The sequence below is a fragment of the Dendropsophus ebraccatus genome, chromosome 2 (genome assembly GCF_027789765.1).
Source record: "Dendropsophus ebraccatus isolate aDenEbr1 chromosome 2, aDenEbr1.pat, whole genome shotgun sequence".
NCBI classification, from domain to species: Eukaryota; Metazoa; Chordata; class Amphibia; order Anura; family Hylidae; genus Dendropsophus; species Dendropsophus ebraccatus.
The window spans coordinates 22,384,884-22,407,775 of record NC_091455.1 but is presented as its reverse complement, the minus strand read 5'-3'; the positions used below and the strand labels follow the sequence as shown (position 1 = coordinate 22,407,775).

Here is a 22,892-nt window from a genome sequence, read left to right as displayed (position 1 = left end):
AACTAAGACACAATTTTCTGAATGTAGCGCCAAACTGACCCCTACAGTGACGTCACTACTTGTAAAATTTCACACGTGTCACATCACGTTTGTCTTGTTCTTAAAAATAACAAAAAAAATTATTGCGTCCTCATGCAACTTAGTGTGTACCTTCGTATCCAATTGGTGAGCTCTGTCTCTCACAGGCAATGTATTATTAGAGGTGATAGAGGTAATAGAGGTAATAAACCAGCATCTGGCATTCCTGTCAGAGCCCCCCAAAAATAAGAAATATATTTTTTTTTAAAAGCGAGATTCGGTGCGGAAACCCTCTGTGTGGTCTCGGCTCAAAATCCTGCCTTCAATGTGTTTGAATGGGGGGGCTTGCATGCCTCAGCTCACTGCAACTCTCCAATTAAAGAATTGACATGTCCACGCAGGGAGTTTCCGCACTGAACTCCGGCGCTGATTCCATAGTGTAAACGGGGCCTCAGGCTCCAGGACCCGGGTGTGATTGCCACTCATGTTAAGAGGACATGCCAAACCCAAATGCTCACCATTTGACTCCCTGCATCTTGAGAACTTGTATGCCACCCTAGGAAGTCCTGAAAAACATACCAGCTATAAGCAGCACTTGGGTGGCATCCAACTTCTTCAGAGAATCAACGTAATTAGTAGACTCAGCTCACCCAGCCAGTGCACGACCAAAAATCGAAGTATACAGGTAAAGGCAAAAAGGAGGTCAGCACTTCCAGTAAAACTTGTTCTTTATTTCTTACTCCATTAAAAGCGAACAAAAGGCAGATACAAAATAAGTGAGAAAATACACATCTGACGCGTTTCTGGCTATACGCCCTTAATCATAGATGATTCTATGATTAAGGGCGTATAGCCAGAAACGCGTCAGATGTGTATTTTCTCACTTATTTTGTATCTGCCTTTTGTTCGCTTTTAATGGAGTAAGAAATAAAGAACAAGTTTTACTGGAAGTGCTGACCTCCTTTTTGCCTTTATCCAACTTCTTCAGATTCAGGGAGTCAAATGCCAAGCATCTGGGTTCGGAGAACATTGCCAAACCCCGAAGAGCAAGTTTGGCAAGTCTGCTCACAGTTTTACAGCAGTTCTAACCTTCTATTTGCTTTACAGCAGTCACCTTGACATTTTTTCTTGTTTTTAGCCTCAGTCGACCTTCATCAAACAACTGCAATCTCTACAGAACACAAATAAATTTATCTAATTCCTCCCAAAGCTAAAACATATTACCTTATGTCCAAATTACTTTTTTTCTAAAAGACTCCCAGACATCTTTACAAATAAGACGTTCCATTAAATCTCCGAGTCGGGAGAATGGCAATTAGTGTATTTTCCCATGTACTTGAGTCTTTAGCAGCGAATGCTTCATCATGTACAGATTAATGAATATAAACATCTGTCAGGCTGAGATAACTACTCCTGACATTGAGCAGACTGCTGGAAGATAATGTGTCAGCCATAATTGGTTAACACTAATTACTTGTCTTTCTTACAAACAGCCATTCGGAAAGTACACATCTCAGAAGTGTCTCCAACATGTTGTGTCGAGTGACTCTATGCCTTACGTTGCTTGTGTTGCTCCCGGGGGACCTCTCCTGTTCTGAGGCAGAGAACCGATCTTCTTCAGATGTCTGCTCCACCCATACAATTCTACCTGGACCCAAAGGTGAGCTGTTGGCTTGTATGTTGGCTGTACGTGATTGAGGAAGAAGTTTGTGTAGTCTGATGAAGAATCAACCCTCCCTAGATATCATCGAGAGGTTTGCCGAAGGACGGCAGCCATACAATCCTTCTGTGATCACCTAAATGGGAGATTCCAACTTTATGTATCAGTAACGTGACCGGGATTTTATGAATGTGACCACCACCAATACCAGGGCTAAAGGAGTCCGAATAGCATCTGAATTCATAGAAAGATAGAAGATTGTCATCAGAAAAAGACCACCTGGTCAATCTTGTCGGCCCTTTTACTAATTCCTTAGGTACTGGTGATATTTTTGGAATTTGGAATTACTAATACTGAATTTCTTCTGTTATTAATTAAAGGAGCTATACCAACAGCAAAGGTTATTTACCTACAGCATAGGTGATCATTGAGGGTCCAACGCCGAGACCCTCACCGATCCTGAGAATGGATGAACAATGTCCCAGCATTCCGTTCATTCTTTATGGGGCTTCTGAACATTGTCGAACACTGAACAAGGTTCCGAAGATCCGGAGAGGATGATTAAAGTGCTGTGCTCTGTCCATTGGGAGGGCAATTTGTCTATGTTCTCTGGCTTAATAAGGAGTCCCAGCAGTCAAGCTGAGCTACGACTTATGGCTCCTGCTTCTACGACATAGATGCCATCTTCTAACATATCATTTCAGAATTGGTGTCTCTCTTTAAGGTGGTTATCCAATCTTAGAAAAACATGGCCACTTGTTGCTTGAATGTTGTCTCCATTTTTGGTACACTTTTGCGATTCAGTTTCAATAAAATGAATGGAGCTCAATGGAGCTTAATTGCAATACCACACACAACCTGGAAACAGGGGCGGAGCTGTTTTTGCAAGAACGTGCCTGTCCTTTTTACATTTCTGGATAACCCCCTTACCTCCCTATATCTGGAATGTTAGGAAGCCAGTCTCCATAAAGTCCCTCTCGTTCCTGTGGCAGTTGTTAGTAGTTGTTGTCCCCGGAGACCATAGTACGCGGTGCCGCTGATACTTCTTGGCTGGAAATGGAAAGCTGTGTAAATATTTATGGACACAAAGTGGACTTAAAAATAAAAATGGCTCCAACACACGAGTGAGTAAACATTGGTGCCAGCCGCTCCCACTCTGCGCGACGTTCTCGGGACCAATAGGAGATCCAGATTCCTTGGGTGAATGGATTGTTTTTGTAGTTTTATAATGAGGGCATTGCTTTGTTTTCGTAGGTTTTAAGTTTCCCATGTTGTTTTGTAAGTGGTTGGACTGGCACTCGCTATTTAATTTCTAAGGAAGCGCAGTATCTTAGAAGTCATTCCTTGTTTTCATATTGGGTCTCCAGACTAACTGAGCTTCTAAACTGGTAGTAAATAATAGAAGACTACAGTAAAGTGATAAAATGAATGAAACTTTTACAGAGCATTGCCCCATAAGGGTGGGTTCAGACTATGGAATTCTCGCAGATAAATTCAGCCGAATTCCGTTGGCTGTACGCGCTCACGGCCGCACGCCTCTCCGCCCCCGTGCCATAGACACCATTCTATGCACGGGCGGATTCCGCATTCCGCCGAAAGAATTCTTTTGGAGGATAGCGGAATCAGCCGGCCCATAGAATGGTGTCTATGGAGCCGGCGGAAAGGCGTGCGGCCGCGAGCGCGTTCTAGCGGCGAAATTCGGCTAAATTTATCCACGAGAATTCCGTAGTCTAAACCCACCGTAAAAGCCTGAAAATCACCATTTAGGGTAGGGCTGCATGGGGGCTATTGGCAGAGCAATGGTCGTGGGATAATTGTGGGTCACCTTGACCTTCAATAGTCGTTTTAACCCCCTCCACGTAGCTCCAATGTCATTCCTAACATTTTTGCAAATCACATCAGTTACCAAGAATGACTCCTTACCAGTGGGGTAGTTACCATAAAGGCAGACCACATCACTGCTAAGCACTAAGGGGGCCTGCAGACCCTTTAACTTGATGATGAACGCTCACAGTTAAGTGCTGTGGTGCTTTGACAGACAGAGCCAGAAGCCATTTGCTCCCCGCCCTCTCAGCCTCTCTTGTGGCCGGAGGCAGGCATAAGAGTTCTACCCTCCCATACACATACTCACCTGGCCCAGCGCAGTCCCCCGGTGCTTGTCCTCCCAGCTCCCCAACACATAAGTGATGTCACTCTTGCAACAGGGAGCAGCAAGGAGAACGAAGGAACGCTGTGGGACTGTGTCTAGGGGAGGGAGAGTGACATACAGGATTCATGGGGTCTGTATAGTTGTTTGCCCCTTGAATCCTAGCTACGCTCGTCTCCTTAACCCAGAAAAACAGCTCAAAACTTTTGGACAAAAGGGGGGGGATTTATGAAGACCGGCGTACAAGTACGCCGGTCTTATATTAGGCCCCACCCCCCTTTCCTCGGCAGGATTTACTAAAAGGCGCACACCTCGTCCGGGTGCCTGAACCTACGCCCAGCGTACTAAATCTACACCTGCTTCTAGCAGGTGTAGATTTGGATCATGATTTACACCAATGAGCAGGCATGCCTTCTCCCTGCCTTATCAAGCTCCCCCAGCCCACCCATCAGGTGAGCGGGGCATACGGGAGGCATACGACAGGGAGAAGGGGCGAATTTTCACCTTCTCCCTGGTGGACGCTTCGTAAATGTCCCTCAAGGTGTCTCCCTTCCCTTGCCCTAGGCCCTCCATCTAATAAAGCTCCTGTTTTTCATCATTGATACAACCAGACTGTGCATTATCATATAAAGGCTAATATGACCAGTCTATCAGGATAAAGGCTGCTAATGTGATAGAGGAATTGTTTTTGCAGAATACCATGTTATAAAGAAGTGTCATATAAGTAGGCAGTCCTAGTATGTCACAGATGTCTTTTTCATGGTGTCTCTGTAGGGGTGCAGAAAGTGCAATTGTACCCTGGTGCCTAATGGGGACTAATGGAAGACAGTAGAACCATAAGGCCCCATTCACACGTCCGTGTCAGTTTTTACTGTCAGGAAATCCTAATCAGGAGACCTCAAAAGCCATCAGGAAAGTATCAGGATTTCCTGATCAGAAGAAAAAAAATAGGACATGATGGGAGATGTATTTCTGCAACTGAATGGTCACAGCTTGCAGAAGTACAACTCCCATCATGCCCGGCTGACAGGTCATGAAGGGAGTTGTACTTCTGCAGCCTGTGGTCATCCAGGTTACAGAAGTACAACTCCCTTCATGACCTGTCAATAGGGCATGATGGGGGGTTTACTTCTGCAACCTGGATGGCCACAGGCTGCAGGAGTACAACTCCCATCATGACCTTCAGCAAAGCATGGTGGGTGTTGTAGGGGCAATCTCACCAGTCCTCGATCCTGGGGGGTGGGGCGGCAAACACTGAGGTCCGGGGCGGGGGGCGATCTCACTGGAGCCGGCGGCAGCAAGCCCTGTGGTGAGGCCCCGGGGGAGCGGCGCGAGCGGGTGCCAGCCAGCCCTGTGGTGCGGAGCGGCCCGGTCCGGGAGGGGATGGATGCGAGTGGGCGCCAGCCAGCCCGTCCCGTGGTGAGGTCCCGGGGCGGGGGGGGGGGGGGGCGGTCGAGCGGCGGCAGTGAGATTCGGGAAGGGGGGGGGCGGTATTGGGGGCGCTCTCCCAGGCCATCGGGGGGGGGGGGGTTGGGGAAGTCACCTGGTCGGGCGGCATCATCGGGCCCCGGGGAAGGGTGCAGGTGAGGAGGACCAAGCAGCGGGCAACCCTGTGCTTAGGTCCGGTGCAGGGCAGAGAGGTGCCATTGGCTGCGGGGGTGCCTGCGGGCTCTCAGCCAATCCAGGATCCCAGACTTCTACAGGAGCGTCTGGGCCGGAATTCCGGATAAAAATAGGACATGTCCTATTTTTTCCGGATCTATTTTCTGGAACGGACACCCTCCCGGAAAATCCGGAAGGGTGTCCGAGTCTAATGAAACTATGCGTCCGGAAATCCGGACAAATTTTCCGTGCGTGTGAAGGGGGCTTAAATGGGACAATATGTTTGGGGGTACAGGTACAGATTTTGCACTGGGGGGGCCAGGAACTTCCTTTTTTTCCTCTTTTTTTTATAACTGCATTAAAGTTAATGTTTTATAGTCCGTCATATGGCTGTTATTGGAAAGTATGCTAAAAATTACGTCGTCTATATATCGGTCAATGTGTTGATATATGCAGTGGCGGTCTTTGGCACCAAGCACCCCAAGCGATCGCATGGGGCCCCCAACATCATGGGGGGCCCCCACGCCCCGCTCTTGTGCTCAAGACCGCTGGACAGGGCCGCTGCCCCTCTCGCTGCTGCCATCTGAACTGTAACTATGAGCACTCGTAATGAGCGCTCATAGTTACATGCAGCAGCACTGACGGGGGGGGGGGGAGACATTGGCCCCCTTCCTGTCAGTCACTCTTGTGCAGGGCCGGATTAAGGAATGGGCACCAGGGGCACGTGCCCCTGGGCCCCCACCACAAAGGGGCCCCCACCAACCCGAACCCGGAAGCAGAGTTCCGGGTTCAGATTGGTGCATCTATGGCTGCATTTCCACGTTCCGTGATCCTGTCGGATCACGGACGTGGAATGCATGTACCGGAGCCCCCCCGCGGCCGGACAGCATCTGTAATTAGATGCTGGGAGCCTCCCAGCATCTAATTACAGATGCTGTCCGGCCGCGGGGGGGCTCCGGTACATGTATTCCACGTCCGTGATCCGACAGGATCAAGGAACGTGGAAATGCAGCCCTCACCAGCTCCAGCGCTCTCCTGCGTCCGGTGCCGCTAGACACAGGAGAGCGCTGTGCCTGTCAGCTCCGGGGAGGCAGCGCACGCCTCTTCTCTCTGGCGGGCTGCGCGCGATGACGTCATTTCATCGCGCGCCGCCTGCCGGAGAAGACGTGCGCTGCAGAAGATGGCAGAGGGCCCGGCCAGCTCAGGAGCGAGGAAAGGTGAGTGGAGTGTTTTTTGTTTACTACATCAGCACACCAGAGGGGATTGGGGGGGGGGGGATACAGCTACCAGCACACCAGAGGGGATTGGGGGGGGGGGGGGGATACAGCTACCAGCACACCAGAGGGGATTGGAGGGGGGGATACAGCTACCAGCACACCACAGGGGATTGGGGGGGGGGGGGATACAGCTACCAGCACACCACAGGGGATTGGGGGGGGGGATACAGCTACCAGCACACCAGAGGGGATTGGGGGGGGATACAGCTACCAGCACACCACAGGGGATTGGGGGGGGTGGAGAACTACAGCTATCAGCACACCACAGGGGATGGGGGGGGGAACTACAGCTATCAGCACACCACAGGGGATGGGGGGGGGAGAACTACAGCTATCAGCACACCACAGGGGATGGGGGGGGAGAACTACAGCTATCAGCACACCACAGGGGATAGCTACATGAGCACCACTAAATCGTTAATTACAATGCTAGGGGCACTGGGGGCGCAAGTACTTTTCCTTGCCCCAGGTGCTGCTAACCCACACACAGCACATCTGCACACAGTATAACATTAAGTGCGGACACAGCAGGAGCAGAAGATATTATTGCTATATAGAGGGCACAGCCAGGGAACTTATGACTATATGGAGGCACAGCAGGAGACATTACTACTATATGGAGGCACAGCGGGAGACATTACTACTATATGGAGGCACAGCGGGAGACATTACTACTATATGGGGACATAGGGACTTTATAACTATTTGGGCGCACAACAAGGGAATTCTACATACACGGGCAACTCACATACAGTACTTACTCACTTTACTGGAAATCACACCAAAAAGTGGAATTACTACTGTTTGAGACCTTATAGGTTGGGAAAAAGGAAGTAAGTTGTTGAAAAAGTGCGGAGCCTAAGATGTTTGTCTGGCAGGTTCTAAAGAGACGAATTGAAGCTGGAAGAAATCATCATGGTGGTCCAGGCCAGATGGAGAGGAAAAGGAAAGTGACACTTCAGATCAAAGAAGACATCACCTGTGAGTCACTGAATGATGTTTTTTTTTTTTTTTTGTATTTTTTTAGCACATTATTCGGTAGGGGTGCCCCAGGGTAAAATAAAAAAAATGTTAGACTATATTGCTCTAAGCCATAATACCCACACTGCTTCTCCCTAGCAAAATCTCCCCACATGTTCAAAATCTGCCACCGGCCGTGCATCGCTACGTTTAATAGTGATGTGCGACCGATGGCTGATCCAGCCTTATAAAAGGCTCTGTAAGCGAGCGCCAATCTAGCAGAACGACGCTACTTACCCAGTGGGTAAGAACACACAGAAGGTGCTGGGTTCTCACATTGTGTTTGTGATAATAATGCAATGTGAGAACACACCTTGATAGTCAGCCTTCCCCGCTCCTGTCTCTAGGCCTGGCATCTTCCTCTGCACTCTAGTGACCATCACATGCACAACATAGGAGGATGCTGAGCCACACAGCCAGGAGTGAGAAGGGGTCTGTGCTAAGTCGCCTACAGTAATCAGCCACCTGTATAGATTGCAGTATAGTTTTTTTTTTTGTTTGTTTTTTTTTTGAGAGGGGGGGGGGGAATGGGGGTGCCCCAAAAAAATTGTCGCCCAGGGCCTCCACCAACCTTAATCCGGCCCTGCTCTTGTGGCCGCAGGAAGGGTTTTCCCTGCGGTCACAAGTGGCAGCTTTGTCCTTGTGGTGCCGGCGCTCCAGTGACATCACTGGAGCATCGGCGCCAGGACAAGGGGAGCGCTGTCTCTTGTGATCGCAGGGAAAACCCTTCCTGCGGCCACAAGAGTGAAGAGAAGAGGAGACGCCCGGACCCAGGTGAGTATAAGTGTTTGTTTTATTGTTTTATATACTATATGGGAGGGGGAACACACAGGGGTCTGTTTAACTGAGGGAGCGCATATCGGGGGTCTATATAAATGGGGGTCTATATAAATGGGGGGAGCACACAGGGGGGCTATATAACAGGGGGAGCACACAGGGGGGCTATAGACTACTGGGGCTTCACAGAGGGGTCTATATACTACTGGGGGCAGCACACAGGGGGTCTATATACTACTTGGGGCAGCAGAATGTGGTCTATATACAACTTGGAGAGCACACAGGAGGTCTATATCCAAGTGTTGGCGCACACAGGGGGGCTATATACTGCTGGGGGAGCACACAGGGGTCTATATACTACTGGTGGGGCACACAGGGGGTCTATATACTACTGGGGGAACATACAGGGGGTCTATATACTACTTGTGAGGCACACAGGTGGTCTATATATAACTGGGGGAGCACACAGGGGTCTGTATACTACTGGGGCAGCACACAAAGGGTCTATATAATACTGGTGGGGCACACAGGGGGTCTATATACTACTGGGGGAACCACACCGGGGGTTTATATATACTACTGGAGGAGCACACAGGGGTCTATATCCAAGTGGGGGAGCACAGAGGAGGTCTATATCCAAGTGGGGGAGCACACAGGGGGGCTAAATACCCCTGAGGGAGCACACTGGGGGCCTATATATAACTGGGGGAACACACAGGGGTCTATATGCTACTGGGGGCAGGACACAAGGGGTATATACTATTGGGGGCAGCACACAAGGAGTATATATTACTGGCGGTAGCGCACAAGGGGTATATACTACTGGGGGCAATACACAGCGGTCTATTGATTTGAAACGCGTGTCGAGGGGGGGCCCCAGACATAACTTCGCTTGGGGCCCCAGAAATGCCAAGACCGCCCCTGGATATATGGGATTCATTAGAGCAAGGTTGGATATCCAGCTGCTGCAAAACTACAACTCCCATAATGCCTGGACAGCCAAAGCTAACGCTTTGGCTGTCCAGGCATGATGGGAGTTGTAGTTTTGCAAAACCTGGAGGGCCAGGGTTCCCTACTCCTAAATTAGAGAACGGGTCTGGACTCTGTTGTGGCCAGGGTAAGAAACGCTCGTCTCTCATGCTTTGTCTTGAGCCATCTTCCACTTTAAACACACCATTCTTACTCTTCAGACTCCAAGATGCAGTGTGCAAACATCCCATACTGTGAGAGGCGGAACGTGCCAGCAAGCCCACACTTCCTGGAGAATATGTGATTCTGTTTCCCACATCCCGCAGAATTGTCAACCAATGTTCCTGCCCTGCGTCCTCTTTTATTCTTTCATCTGAGGAAAACCTATAATTTATTGAATTTGTTTTTAGATGTCCAAATGCAACGTATCCCCCAATTAAGTCACTGCTTCTCTTACCTCATATTATTTCCAGTAAACCGTCCGATATCTGTTTTGGGATAAAATTTAGGAGATATAATAGTCATATCCCTCGCAGAGAAAATAGATTAGGAAACAAACAACGCTGTAATTAATGGAGACGTAACCCCATAGAAAGCTGTGGATAAGAAATAGTCATATGATGAGGAACCAAATAATAAACTGGGGTAATTAAGGTGTATTTTAAAATCATAAAAAATTGTGTTAAAGGGCAACTCCAGAGGGAAAAAATAATTTTTAGATCATAAAGTTATATAGATTTGTAATTTACTTCTATTTATAAATCTTCCAGTACTTATCAGCTGCTGTATGTCCTGCATGAAGTGGTGTATTCTTTCCAGTCTGACACAATGTTCTCTGCTGCCACCTCTGTCCATGTCAGGAACTGTCAAAAGCAGTAACAAATCTCCATAGAAAACCTCTCCTGCTCTGGGCAGTTCCTGACATGGACACAGGTGGCAGCAGAGAGCACTGTCTCAAGATAGGAAACAATACTCCATTTCCTGCGGAACATACAGCAGCTGATAAGTACTGGAATACTTAAGTTTTCTAAAAAGAAGTAATTTACAAATCTATTTAACTTTCTGCCATCAGTTGATTTGAAAACATTTATTTTTCAGCGTACCCCTTTAATCTTAAAATAAAGCCAATCTTAAAACCAGATGACAATGGAGATCTCCCAAATATTCTAGCCTACTCCATGCTTCACTGAGAGCAATCAAAGATCTTGGAAAGGAATTGAAAATACAGTTTGCCAGGTAGCCACACGCGGCACTAAGGAAACATAGAAGATTGCCGGCAGAAGAAGACCACTGGGTCCATCTAGTCCGCCCTATTAGTACTTCCCTTATTATTATCATTTTCCCCCGAGTCGTGACGTCATAACAACTCGGACAAAAATGCCTTCTGGAGGGGGTCTTGAGGCCGGTCCCACCACTCACCACAGGTACATGGAGAGATAAGTTTGTACTTTTAATCAATTTCCCCCCTGCCCCTGCTGGCTGCAGGATTTTATAATCCGCCGGACTTCTCCTTTAATTCTCGCCATTATCTAAAAATAAACTAAGCTGGGATTTCCTCCTCTCTGTGATGATAATGAGGAGTTGGTTATGAAGTGATCTGTGTGCATTCCAGCAAGGGATGAAACCAGTAGATAGAGATTTCAATAGATGAAGCTCAAAGCTCAGCCTCCCCCTTTTTGCTGGTACATATGTTGGTTCGGGGCACGCTTCATGAGGCCCATGTGAAAGTATTGTCAAAGCCACATTAGCCATTGATTCTGAATAGAATTCTGAATATAATCACAGGCCAAGTTACAGTGAATCCTCCCTCTTTTTATTCCTTGAGAACAAGCCCTATTTCTATATTGTATTCTTGAGGATAACGTGAGACTACCTGTGCCACCTTAATGTGAACCTTGCAGCATGACGCTGTCCTTGCTACTTGACTATAGTTGTGATCTTTATTGGTCCTGATAGTAAAACCTAATACCAATGAGCTTTGACCTGTCTTTCCTTTGAACGGCTGTACAGTATATTTGCTACATCACACAGTCGTCTCAGGACAAGGCGGATGCACAAAGCATAAAATAATTCCTAGAATAACACGTTTACCAGAAGCACATTCTTAGAATTTCTATCATATTTACTTAAACTTTTATTATACTCACCTCTCCCCCACCCTCTATTATCATTGTCTTCTATCCTTTGAATAAAGCTTACGGAAAAATTCCCCAAACCTTTGATTACTTCACCCATGGTTCCATCATAAAAATAGAACATTTCAGGTGCTTTCCTTCTAAAATAACAACAAGACTTACAAAATTCACTGTTTATGTGACAAAGGAGAAGGGAGCGTGTTTGATGATTTACAGCTTTGTGTCTAGACCACGGCCCCGTCTGATACGGCAGCACACACATCCGAGGGCTCAACGGGCAGCTCCGGCCTAAAAGCTTCTTCATATTGTCTCCAGTATGTGAGATAGGGAAATGAGGCTCTATTCACACTGGGGGGAATTTAGCAATGCTTTTAGTAGAAAACTAGGGTGAACAAGGTGAAAATTTTTGTTGTGCAACACAAAATTTTTGCTCAATGCAATGCGAAAAATTTACATTGATTCCTCCACTATCTTTTCAATGCAAATTTGTACAAAGAAATGATCTGTCAGGACCAGTCACACCAAACACACAGACAGTGAGCCCTGAGCTCAGCCCCTCCCACTGTCCCTACCTAATTGCCACAATCTGCCCAAAAATGGCAGCGGACAACTTGGCGGCGATCCCTGGCCTGGATACGTGAAACAATAGACAAAACGAACAAACACAATAAGAATGGTCAGCAATCCGGGTCACAACAGTCTGGCAGCAAAAGGACAAAATCGGATCCAAAAGCGTAGTCAGAAAACAGGCAATAAGGTCGGGGGCAGGCAGCAAGCAAGCGAGGTCAAAAGATACAAGGCAGAAATCAGGAGAAGCAAAGAAACAGAACCACAAGCAGGCAGAGACTAAGTCAATAACCGGCCAGGCACAGGCAGAAGCTGCAATCTTAAATAGGACACCAGGAACCAAGTCCAGAAGATGATAGGAGGGACCAGCTGTCAATCACTGAGGCAAAGGCAGGTTAACCGTTACATGACCAGGGAAGCTAGCAGCACAGACACGGGTGGGGCAGGGAAAACAATTAGCAGACCAGAAGAAATAAGACACAGTTCAGACAGGGCACAAACAAGGCAGACAAAACACAGAAGATTATGGCCAAAATCGCAGTCTTGGTCATACCTTACGCACCGAGGACTGCGCCAAAATTCCATTCATGACATGATCCTGACAAATCCACCAAATACACCAAGCATATGGGCCGGGCCCCTTTCATTCAGTGTGGGCCATAACACTGTCTTTTGTCCATATATTAGGGTGGTCAGGGAGGTGAACCTTATTTATTAAAGGGGTATTCCTGAGAGATAATATATATTTTTTTTACATTTCTTTCCTAACGTTATTTGTTATTTATAACTTGTTTTCACTGATTTGCAGCAGTAAGGGTTGACATGATCCCTCTGCTGCCACCAGTGGCTGCACTGGGAACTGCAGGGCTTCAGAATCCCGGTCTTGTCACAGTTAGAGATCACCAAAGCTGCTGCTGCATGCAGATACTGAGCCTTCTCTAATGACTATTATAATGGAAACTTTTTATTTAAAAAATTAAAATATATATAATTTTGTATAATAAAGTTATACTACAAAGTTATATACATTCTGCAAAAGACGTCAATGGAGGTGCTCTCTCTCATATCATAAACATAACAGGCTATAGCCTACAGCCTTAGGATCCTATTACACAGGCCGACTCCGACCCGATCATTTTAGTAAACGAGCACCGATCTGCTAGATCGGTGCTCATTTACTGGACCTATTAGACGCCTCGATAATTGAGCAGCAAGGGCTGCATGGACATCATAAGAGATGTCCATGCAGCCCTTGCTAAAACACCTAATAACTTACCTCTCTCCGCTCTGGGTCTTCTCTCCTGTGCTCTGCAGCTTCCCGACGCGTCCTGTGATTGGCTGAGTTGCCTGTCAGCTAACAGGCCGCTCAGATGCTGAGGCCGCCAGGATCGGGAAGCTGTGGAGCACAGGAGAGAAATACACAAAAAAAACACTGATAACAATGCCTGTTGCAGCCTGCAGCCATAGCGCACACACACACACACACACACAGCCTGCTGCAGCCATAGCACACACACACACAGCCTGCTGCAGCCATGGCACACACACACACACACACAGCTGCAGCCATAGAACACTGAAGAAAAACACACAATCTTCTCCCAGAGAGAAAACACCACACTGAGGACAGAAGTTACTGCTACACTACTTATGTCTCCTCCTCCTCCTCCTATATTACACAGGATATCTTCATATTACACTGCTGCTCATATACAATCATCCAGCATCCAGGAAGAGAACAGCACAGATCTCCCCCCACACAATGGACTCTTCCAGCTCAGAAATAAACTGCCAAATAGTGACCGACAACTTTTCCCCGACCACCCTTATCTAATAGGGCCAGTGTCCCATTAGAATGTTGCTTATCAAATATATATTGATGAGCAAACATTTCATATCAAAATTTTCTAAATATTCAAAAATTTTAAAGATTTTTTTTTTTTTAAAGCTGGAGTGGGTACATTTTTTCTGACTCCAACTCCAGCTAAAACTAGCTCCGACTCCACAGCCCTGTGCACATCTCTATTACAAATTAAGGTCCAAACCTAAACCAACAATCAGCCGATTCGGCCGGTTATTGCTCTGTGTAATAGGACGCCTAGACTTGTCCATAAGGGCTCCGGAATATCATTACTACTTCTCTGCATTTTGTTGTGCTTTGCTAAAAATTGAGGGTGAAAAATTGAGGTTTTTTTTTTTTTTTTTGGGGGGGGGGGGGGGGGGGGAATTACTGCATCAGGAATATTTAAAAGGGATGAAACAGGTAAAATCTGTATGTCCTTTCAGGGTGTATCCCCAGAGCACTGATATCGATACATTGATTTTTGCTTCTTCATTCTCGCCCAATATTGTAGGTGACCCTGGTGAAAAGGGTGATATAGGCGAAAATGGAAAACAGGGAAAGGAAGGTCCCAAGGGTTTTAAAGGTAAGTGTCTGTTTTTTCTCCATTCCATCTGAATTGATGTCTTTGCGGTAACATTTTTGACGTTTTATCCCTATAGTCTCAGATATTTGCTATCAGGGATCAGATACAACAGCAGGGACAATGTGCTGGTCTTAGGCTGTATAGGTTGTATTAATATTTTCAAGGACTCCCTAGGGCTGCATCCAACTTCTTCGACCACCGGTAATCAAAAGACAAATGATCGAACTCCAACATGCTCAGGTTGCACTCATCTGTACTCAAAATATTATTATACACCTGCATAATTTTGGTATATAGGTGATGTTAGTGATCTCACTGCTGTTATTGAGCCCTCTCCATGGAGTACAACTAGCTCTCATTCTCTCCATTTCACAAGGCAGGAACAGAGCTGGTCTGTTTGCCAGCAATACACATGTGGTGTCCCACCCCGGGTGTTCCTTGTCTGACACCTGTCGCAAAAGGTGTTTGTGAGTTTTGTGAGTTTCGCCACCAGATGTCAGTATAATGTCTAAACTTGTACATATGCATTGCACAGCTTTAGTTACTCAAGGGTTAATGTTTCTTTGTATTATGTCATTCTGTGGACCAGTGGAGATACTTCTTTCTTCTAGACTTATCTCTATACTTCTTTCTATGCAAACTCTCTTCTCCACAACTCACAGGGACTCTTTCATACCCTGTAGGAAGTAGTCACTTGGGGAGAAGAAGTGTAGCATCAGTTTCCCTCTGATTCTCTGAGGAGTAGGACACACACAGAACAGACATCCCTGCCGAACTTAGCCGGGGCCTGGCTCTGCCAGGTTCCCTGTCTGGGACAGCCCAGTTGAGTTGTGTTAGTAGTCAGAGATACAAGTGTATGGAGAGCTCAGAGACTTTCCCTTCTACAAGTATAATTACAGACACTATGCGGTGTTAAACCCCTACAGGAGGAAAAGTCACAGATCACCCCAGCCCAAGTCGTGAACCTCTCTTAAAAGTGCAGGGCGGTATCCTAAGGCAGAAGAACTGACCCACATAGAGCAAAGCAACCGTACGAAGGTCTACGTACTGGGACACCCTTGGACACTTAACTTCACCCAGGTAACCTAGTCTGGGGCTTGTGTCACCCCAGTAGAACGGATCTCCCAACACTGCAGGCAGGGCCGGACTGGGACTTAAAATCAGCCCTGGCAATCAAACCCCAGCAGCCCACATACCATATCCTTCCCTATATATCATGGATAGCCGTGTAAAATACGAGCTGTAGCAAATTCTGCTTCATTTATCCATGTCCCCACTACTCCCTTAAACATGTGAACCCCACCATCAGCACCTAAAAACAATGCTATAACATGATCTGCTGTGGATTTGATGTGGCATATATATGCACTCATTCAACTGATTAAATCAGAAGCATCAAATCCGCATTGGATTAGGTATGAACGTGCCCTTAAAGGAAACCTGTGGGGTCTATACCAGGTACACAGCTGTAGATCCCAGCGTACAGATCAGGGATCGGATCTTTAGTCCAGTGTAAACCTCTATAATCGTTCTTTTCATTACCAGCTGAAGTGTCACAGAGGTGGAGCCACAGCAGCACCTTCTGCCCCGCCCCTTCCTGCTCTGACTGATGGATATATAGGGTGGGGCTGCTGCTGCCGCTGCTGTTGTGAAACTTTAGTTGGAAATGAAAAGGACAATTATATAAGTTTACACTGGACTAAAGGTCCTGTCTGTGATATCTCGCTCACATCTGTCTGCTGAGATCTACAGCCCTAGACCTGGTACGGACCTCACAGATTCCCTTTATAGGAGAAAAACATGGCCATCTTCTTCCAGAAATAGCGCCACACTCTTCTTCAGTTTGTGTGAGGTATTGCAGCTCAGTTCCATTGAAGTGAATGGAGCCAAGTTGTAATAACCATACACTGAGGACAGGATGGTGCTGTTTTTGGACAAAAGTTACTATATTTTTTAAATCCCTTTTATCCTGACTATGTTTGCACACCATATAATGGCGGTCAAAGCTACATAATAAGCTGCTAGATAGCCATTTCCTACTGGATATCTATCTATCCATCTATCTATCAGTAGGGCCCCATGAAAAATTGAAGGATATATAATGGTAACATAGGTAAGAATTTTATGTGCATGATAACAGTGTCATAGTTAATAACACCAGTAAGCAAATATCACCATAGTGTACCCGTTACTGCCATACTGTTATTAAGCAAACCCACCAATACTGCCAATACTACCAGTATATAAGTAACAAATAATATCACCACACCATGAGCACTGCCATTATCACCACATAATGACTAATACCGCTACACTGTGACTGAATACAATCCACTATATACAACACTAATATTACCAATAATACGAGTAATACCATCACACCATGCCCACTACTCTCACCATACAGTGACTGGATAATACCACTATACCATCACACCATGCCCACTACCCTCAGCATACGGTGACTGGATAATACCACTATACCACCACACCATGCCCACTACCCTCACCATACAGTGACTGGATAATACCACTATACCACCACACCATGCCCACTACCCTCACCATACAGTGACTGGATAATACCACTATTACCATGAGAACTGTGAATCTGTGGAACAGTCTACCACAGGATCTGGTCACAGCAAAAACAGTAGAGGGCTTCAAAATAGGGCTAGACAAGTTCTTAGACCAAAATTATATAGATGCATATGTATAGAACATATCACCCCTCCCCCTTCCCTGTATCCATCCCCTCCTTGGTTGATGGACATGTGTCTTTTTTCAACCGTATTAACTATGTAACTATGTAACCATCACACCATGCCCACTACCCTCACCATACAGTGACTGGATAATACCCCTATACCATCACACCATGCCCACTACCCTCACCATACAGTGACTGGATAATACCACTATACCATCACACCATGCCCACTACCCTCACCATACAGTGACTGGATAATACCATTATACCATCACACCATGCCCACTACCCTCAGCATACGGTGACTGGATAATACCACTATACCATCACACCATACCAACACTAATATTACCAATAATACAAGTAATACCATCACACCATGCCCACTACTCTCACCATACAGTGACTGGATAATACCACTATACCATCACACCATGCCCACTACCCTCAGCATACGGTGACTGGATAATACCCTCACCATACCATCACACCATGCCCACTGCCCGCAGCATACAGTGACTGGATAATACCACTATACTGGCACCAAATAACAGCCACTATATAAAGACCAATATTCTCCCAGAACAGTGACAATAGAACACAGATGTCACACTCCGGCCCTCCAGCTGTTACAGAACTACAAATCCCATCATGCCTGGACAGCTAAAGCATGGTGGGAATTGTAGTTTTGCAACACCTGGAGGGCCGGAGTTTGACACCCCTGATACTGAGGTAGATCCCAGCTGTATAAAGGTTCTGCAGACCTGATAAGTGATTATAGTGCAATTACATCCTGTCACTCACAGTAGGCGTCTTCTCTGCATGACCAGACGTCCACTTTTCCTTTTCTTCTCCATCTGGCTCCGGCCATCATGAAGGCTTCTCTGGCCATGACTCCTCTCCACGGGATCTGCCAGACAGACATTTTAGGCTTCATGCTCCAGCAACATCCTCATCTATACATCCCCCCCCCATATAGAATAGCCCCCCTGCTGTACATCCCCCCCATATAGAATAGCCCCCCTGCTGTACATCCCCCCATATAGAATAGACCCCCTGCTGTACATCCCCCTATATAGAATAGCCCCCCTGCTGTACATCCCCCCATATAGAATAGCCCCCCTGCATCCCCTCCCATATAGAATAGCCCCCTGCATCCCCCTCCATATAGAATAGCCCCCTGCATCCCCCCAATATAGAATAGCCCCCCTGCATCCCCCTCCATATAGAATAGCCCCCTGCATCCCCCTCCATATAGAATAGCCCCCTGCATCCCTCCATATAGAATAGCCCCCTGCATCCCCCTCCCATATAGAATAGCCCCCTGCATCCCCTCCTGTATAGAATAGCCCCCCTGCATCCCCCTCCCATACAGAATAGCCCCCCTGCATCCCCCTCCCATATAGAATAGCCCCCCCTGCATCCCCCTCCAATATAGAATAGCCCCCTGCATCCCCCTCCCATATAGAATAGCCCCCTGCATCCCCCTCCCATATAGAATAGCCCCCCTGCACCCCCCTCCTATATAGAATAGCCCCCCTGCATCCCCCTCCCATACAGAATAGCCCCCCTGCACCCCCCTCCTATACAGAATAGCCCCCTGCATCCCCCTCCCATATAGAATAGCCCCCCTGCACCCCCCTCCCATATAGAATAGCCCCCCTGCATCCCCCTCCCATACAGAATAGCCCCCCTGCACCCCCCCTCCTGTATAGAATAGCCCCCCTGCATCCCCCTCCCATATGGAATAGCCCCCTGCATCCCCCTCCCATATAGAATAGCCCCCCTGCATCCCCCTCCCATAAAGAATAGCCCCCTGCATCCCCCTCCTGTATAGAATAGCCCCCTGCATCCCCCTCCTATATAGAATAGCCCCCCTGCATCCCCCTCCCATATAGAATAGCCCCCTGCATCCCCCTCCTGTATAGAATAGCCCCCTGCATCCCCCTCCCATATAGAATAGCCCCCTGCATCCCCCTCCCATATAGAATAGCCCCCTGCATCCCCCTCCCATATAGAATAGCCCCCTGCACCCTCTCCTGTATAGAATAGCCCCCTGCACCCTCTCCTGTATAGAATAGCCCCCTGCATCCCCCTCCCATATAGAATAGCCCCCTGCATCCCCCTCCCATATAGAATAGCCCCCTGCATCCCCCTCCCATATAGAATAGCCCCCTGCACCCCCTCCTGTATAGAATAGCCCCCTGCATCCCCCTCCTCTATAGAATAGCCCCCTGCATCCCCCTCCTGTATAGAATAGCCCCCTGCATCCCCCTCCATATAGAATAGCCCCCTGCATCCCCCTCCTCTATAGAATAGCCCCCTGCATCCCCCTCCTGTATAGAATAGCCCCCTGCATCCCCCTCCATATAGAATAGCCCCCCTGCATCCCCCTCCATATAGAATAGCCCCCCTGCATCCCCCTCCTGTATAGAATAGCCCCCCTGCATCCCCCTCCCATATAGAATAGCCCCCCCTGCACCCCCCTCCCATATAGAATAGCCCCCTTGCATCCCCCTCCTCTATAGAATAGCCCCCTGCATCCCCCTCCTCTATAGAATAGCCCCCTGCATCCCCCTCCTGTATAGAATAGCCCCCTGCATCCCCCTCCATATAGAATAGCCCCCTGCATCCCCCTCCATATAGAATAGCCCCCTGCATCCCCCTCCATATAGAATAGCCCCCCTGCATCCCCCTCCTGTATAGAATAGCCCCCCTGCATCCCCCTCCCATATAGAATAGCCCCCCCTGCATCCCCCTCCCATATAGAATAGCCCCCTTGCATCCCCCTCCTCTATAGAATAGCCCCCTGCATCCCCCTCCATATAGAATAGCCCCCCTGCATCCTCCTCCTATATAGAATAGCCCCCTGCATCCCCCTCCCATATAGAATAGCCCCCCTGCATCCCCCTCCTGTATAGAATAGCCCCCCTGCATCCCCCTCCCATATAGAATAGCCCCCTGCATCCCCCTCCCATATAGAATAGCCCCCTTGCATCCCCCTCCTCTATAGAATAGCCCCCTGCATCCCCCTCCATATAGAATAGCCCCCCTGCATCCTCCTCCTATATAGAATAGCCCCCCTGCATCCTCCTCCTATATAGAATAGCCCCCTGCATCCCCCTCCCATATAGAATAGCCCCCCTGCATCCCCCTCCTGTATAGAATAGCCCCCCTGCATCCCCCTCCCATATAGAATAGCCCCCCCTGCATCCCCCTCCCATATAGAATAGCCCCCTTGCATCCCCCTCCTCTATAGAATAGCCCCCTGCATCCCCCTCCATATAGAATAGCCCCCCTGCATCCCCCTCCTGTATAGAATAGCCCCCCTGCACCCCCTCCTATATAGAATAGCCCCCCCTGCATCCCCCTCCCATATAGAATAGCCCCCTGCACCCCCCTCCTATATAGAATAGCCCCCCTGCATGGCCACATGTGAAGGGGTTAAAAAACAAAACAAAAAACATTCTCACCTCACCTCGCTCCCAGCAGCTTCTTCCTCGGCTGGATCTTCGGTCCATGGTGGCGGCGGCTCTCCTCTCTCTCCTCCAGGTCCTCAGCGGCGCGTCAGGGAAGTGACGTCACCGCTGGGGGCCTGGTGGAGGTGGCTGCAGACGTGCCTGCGCGCGGCACGTCTGCAGCCCTCGGCACTTGGGGGGGGGGGGGGATAACAGGGCAGAGACACGCCACCGCAGCCCCCTCCCGCCACCACAGCCCGCTCACCTCGCCTCGGCTGGCCCGCTCCTGACGTGCTCCGCCAATCAACGAGGGGCCGCATCGGCCCCACTTTGATTGGATTGGAGCGGAGGAGCATGTCAGGAGCGGGCCGCAGCGGTGATAAGACAGCCGGGCGGCCCACGGACTGGTAATCTGGCCAGCCCAGCGGGCATTTGCCCGCCTTGCCAGATTACCAGTCCGGGCCTGACTGCAGGGCAGAAAGTGGTTAGAGAAACACGGGTACAAGTATTCTTCTTATCTCACAAGTATCTCTCTCCCAAGTTCGGGCAGAGCCCACTACTACCCTGGGTTGGGGCTCTCACGACAAACTCCTGTACTCTTCTTTTCATCGCTCAACACTAAGCTACGAAAGCACTGCTACTCCACCAGAGCACTTAGAGTGTCTCCCAGCACAGATTCAGTCTGTATAACAGAAGTTATCTATTGCCAAACTATCCTGTATTGCAAAAGACAATCAGTAAAGCTATTTTAATGATTCTACTGGGACTCAGTGATCATTGCACCAGGACCTACACGTACCGGCTACACACTCCTTGGGTTACTCCCCTCTTACTGTGGGTGGCGGTACCGACAGTCCGGGTGGGTCATCTCCCCACTCTGGACCACTGTGACAGAAGCCCAAGGGACCCATCACAACTCGGCAGGTCACCGACCATTGGGAATTAATACAGCCAGCCACAACTAAAAGCAGGTATACCACCAAACCTGTGTGCTGAGTTAGCACTGGCTTCACGAGAGAACCGTCACTGGCCGAGCTGTACCGCAATGACCAACCACCACAGAAGTAACGTCACCCATAACAGCCAAGTAAGTGACCGATTGAGCAGTGCGGCACCACACACACGAGACTTCTCTGGCCAATCACATCACAGTGCATACTGCTCTCTACTATGCCATGGCCCCGGGGTGGATAAAGTGCACTGGACTAAATAGGCTGCACTGTGCTGAGCTGATAATATAGTGGACTTAGTACAGTACTGGATGGCATGTACAGGGAGAAGTTACTGATGCACTTGGTTTTGCAAATGCTATGGCAGAGACCTGTGTATAGGAGACCTGTGTATAGGAGGCAGAGACCTGTGTATAGGAGGCAGACACCTGTGTATAGGAGGCAGAGACCTGTGTATAGGAGGCAGACACCTGTGTATAGGAGGCAGCGACCTGTGTATAGGAGGTAGAGACCTGTGTATAGGAGGCAGAGACCTGTGTATAGGAGGCAGACACCTGTGTATAGGAGGCAGAGACCTGTGTATAGGAGGCAGAGACCTGTGTATAGGAGGCAGACACCTGTGTATAGGAGGCAGAGACCTGTGTATAGGAGGCAGAGACCTGTGTATAGGAGGCAGACACCTGTGTATAGGAGGCAGAGACCTGTGTATAGGAGGCAGAGACCTGTGTATAGGAAGCTGAGACCTGTGTATAGGAGGCAGAGACCTGTGTATAGGAGGCAGTGACCTGTGTATAGGAGGCAGAGACCTGTGTATAGGAAGCAGAGACCTGTGTATAGGAGGCAGAGACCTGTGTATAGGAGGCAGTGACCTGTGTATAGGAGGCAGAGACCTGTGTATAGGAGACAGTGACCTGTGTATAGGAGACAGTGACCTGTATATAGGAGACAGTGACCTGTGTATAGGAGACAGTGACCTGTATATAGGAGACAGTGACCTGTGTATAGGAGGCAGAGACCTGTGTATAGGAGACAGAGACCTGTGTATAGGAAGCAGAGACCTGTGTATAGGAAGCAGAGACCTGTGTATAGGAGGCAGAGACCTGTGTATAGGAAGCAGAGACCTGTGTATAGAAGACAGTGACCTGTATATAGGAGGCAGAGACCTGTATATAGTAAG

At 48.4% G+C, this 22,892-nt stretch overlaps 1 protein-coding gene across 1 annotated transcript in view; it reads left to right on the top strand.

Annotated features, from left to right (window-relative positions):
• The window catches only part of COLEC10 (collectin subfamily member 10), a 59,958-nt gene that overhangs the window by 14,328 nt on the left and 22,738 nt on the right, over nucleotides 1–22,892 (top strand). The window contains exons 2-3 of the mRNA XM_069957166.1: nucleotides 1,512–1,678; nucleotides 14,526–14,597. Coding sequence (XP_069813267.1) covers nucleotides 1,549–1,678; nucleotides 14,526–14,597 — 202 coding nt within the window. The 5' untranslated portion in view covers nucleotides 1,512–1,548. The remainder of the gene's footprint in view (nucleotides 1–1,511; nucleotides 1,679–14,525; nucleotides 14,598–22,892) is intronic.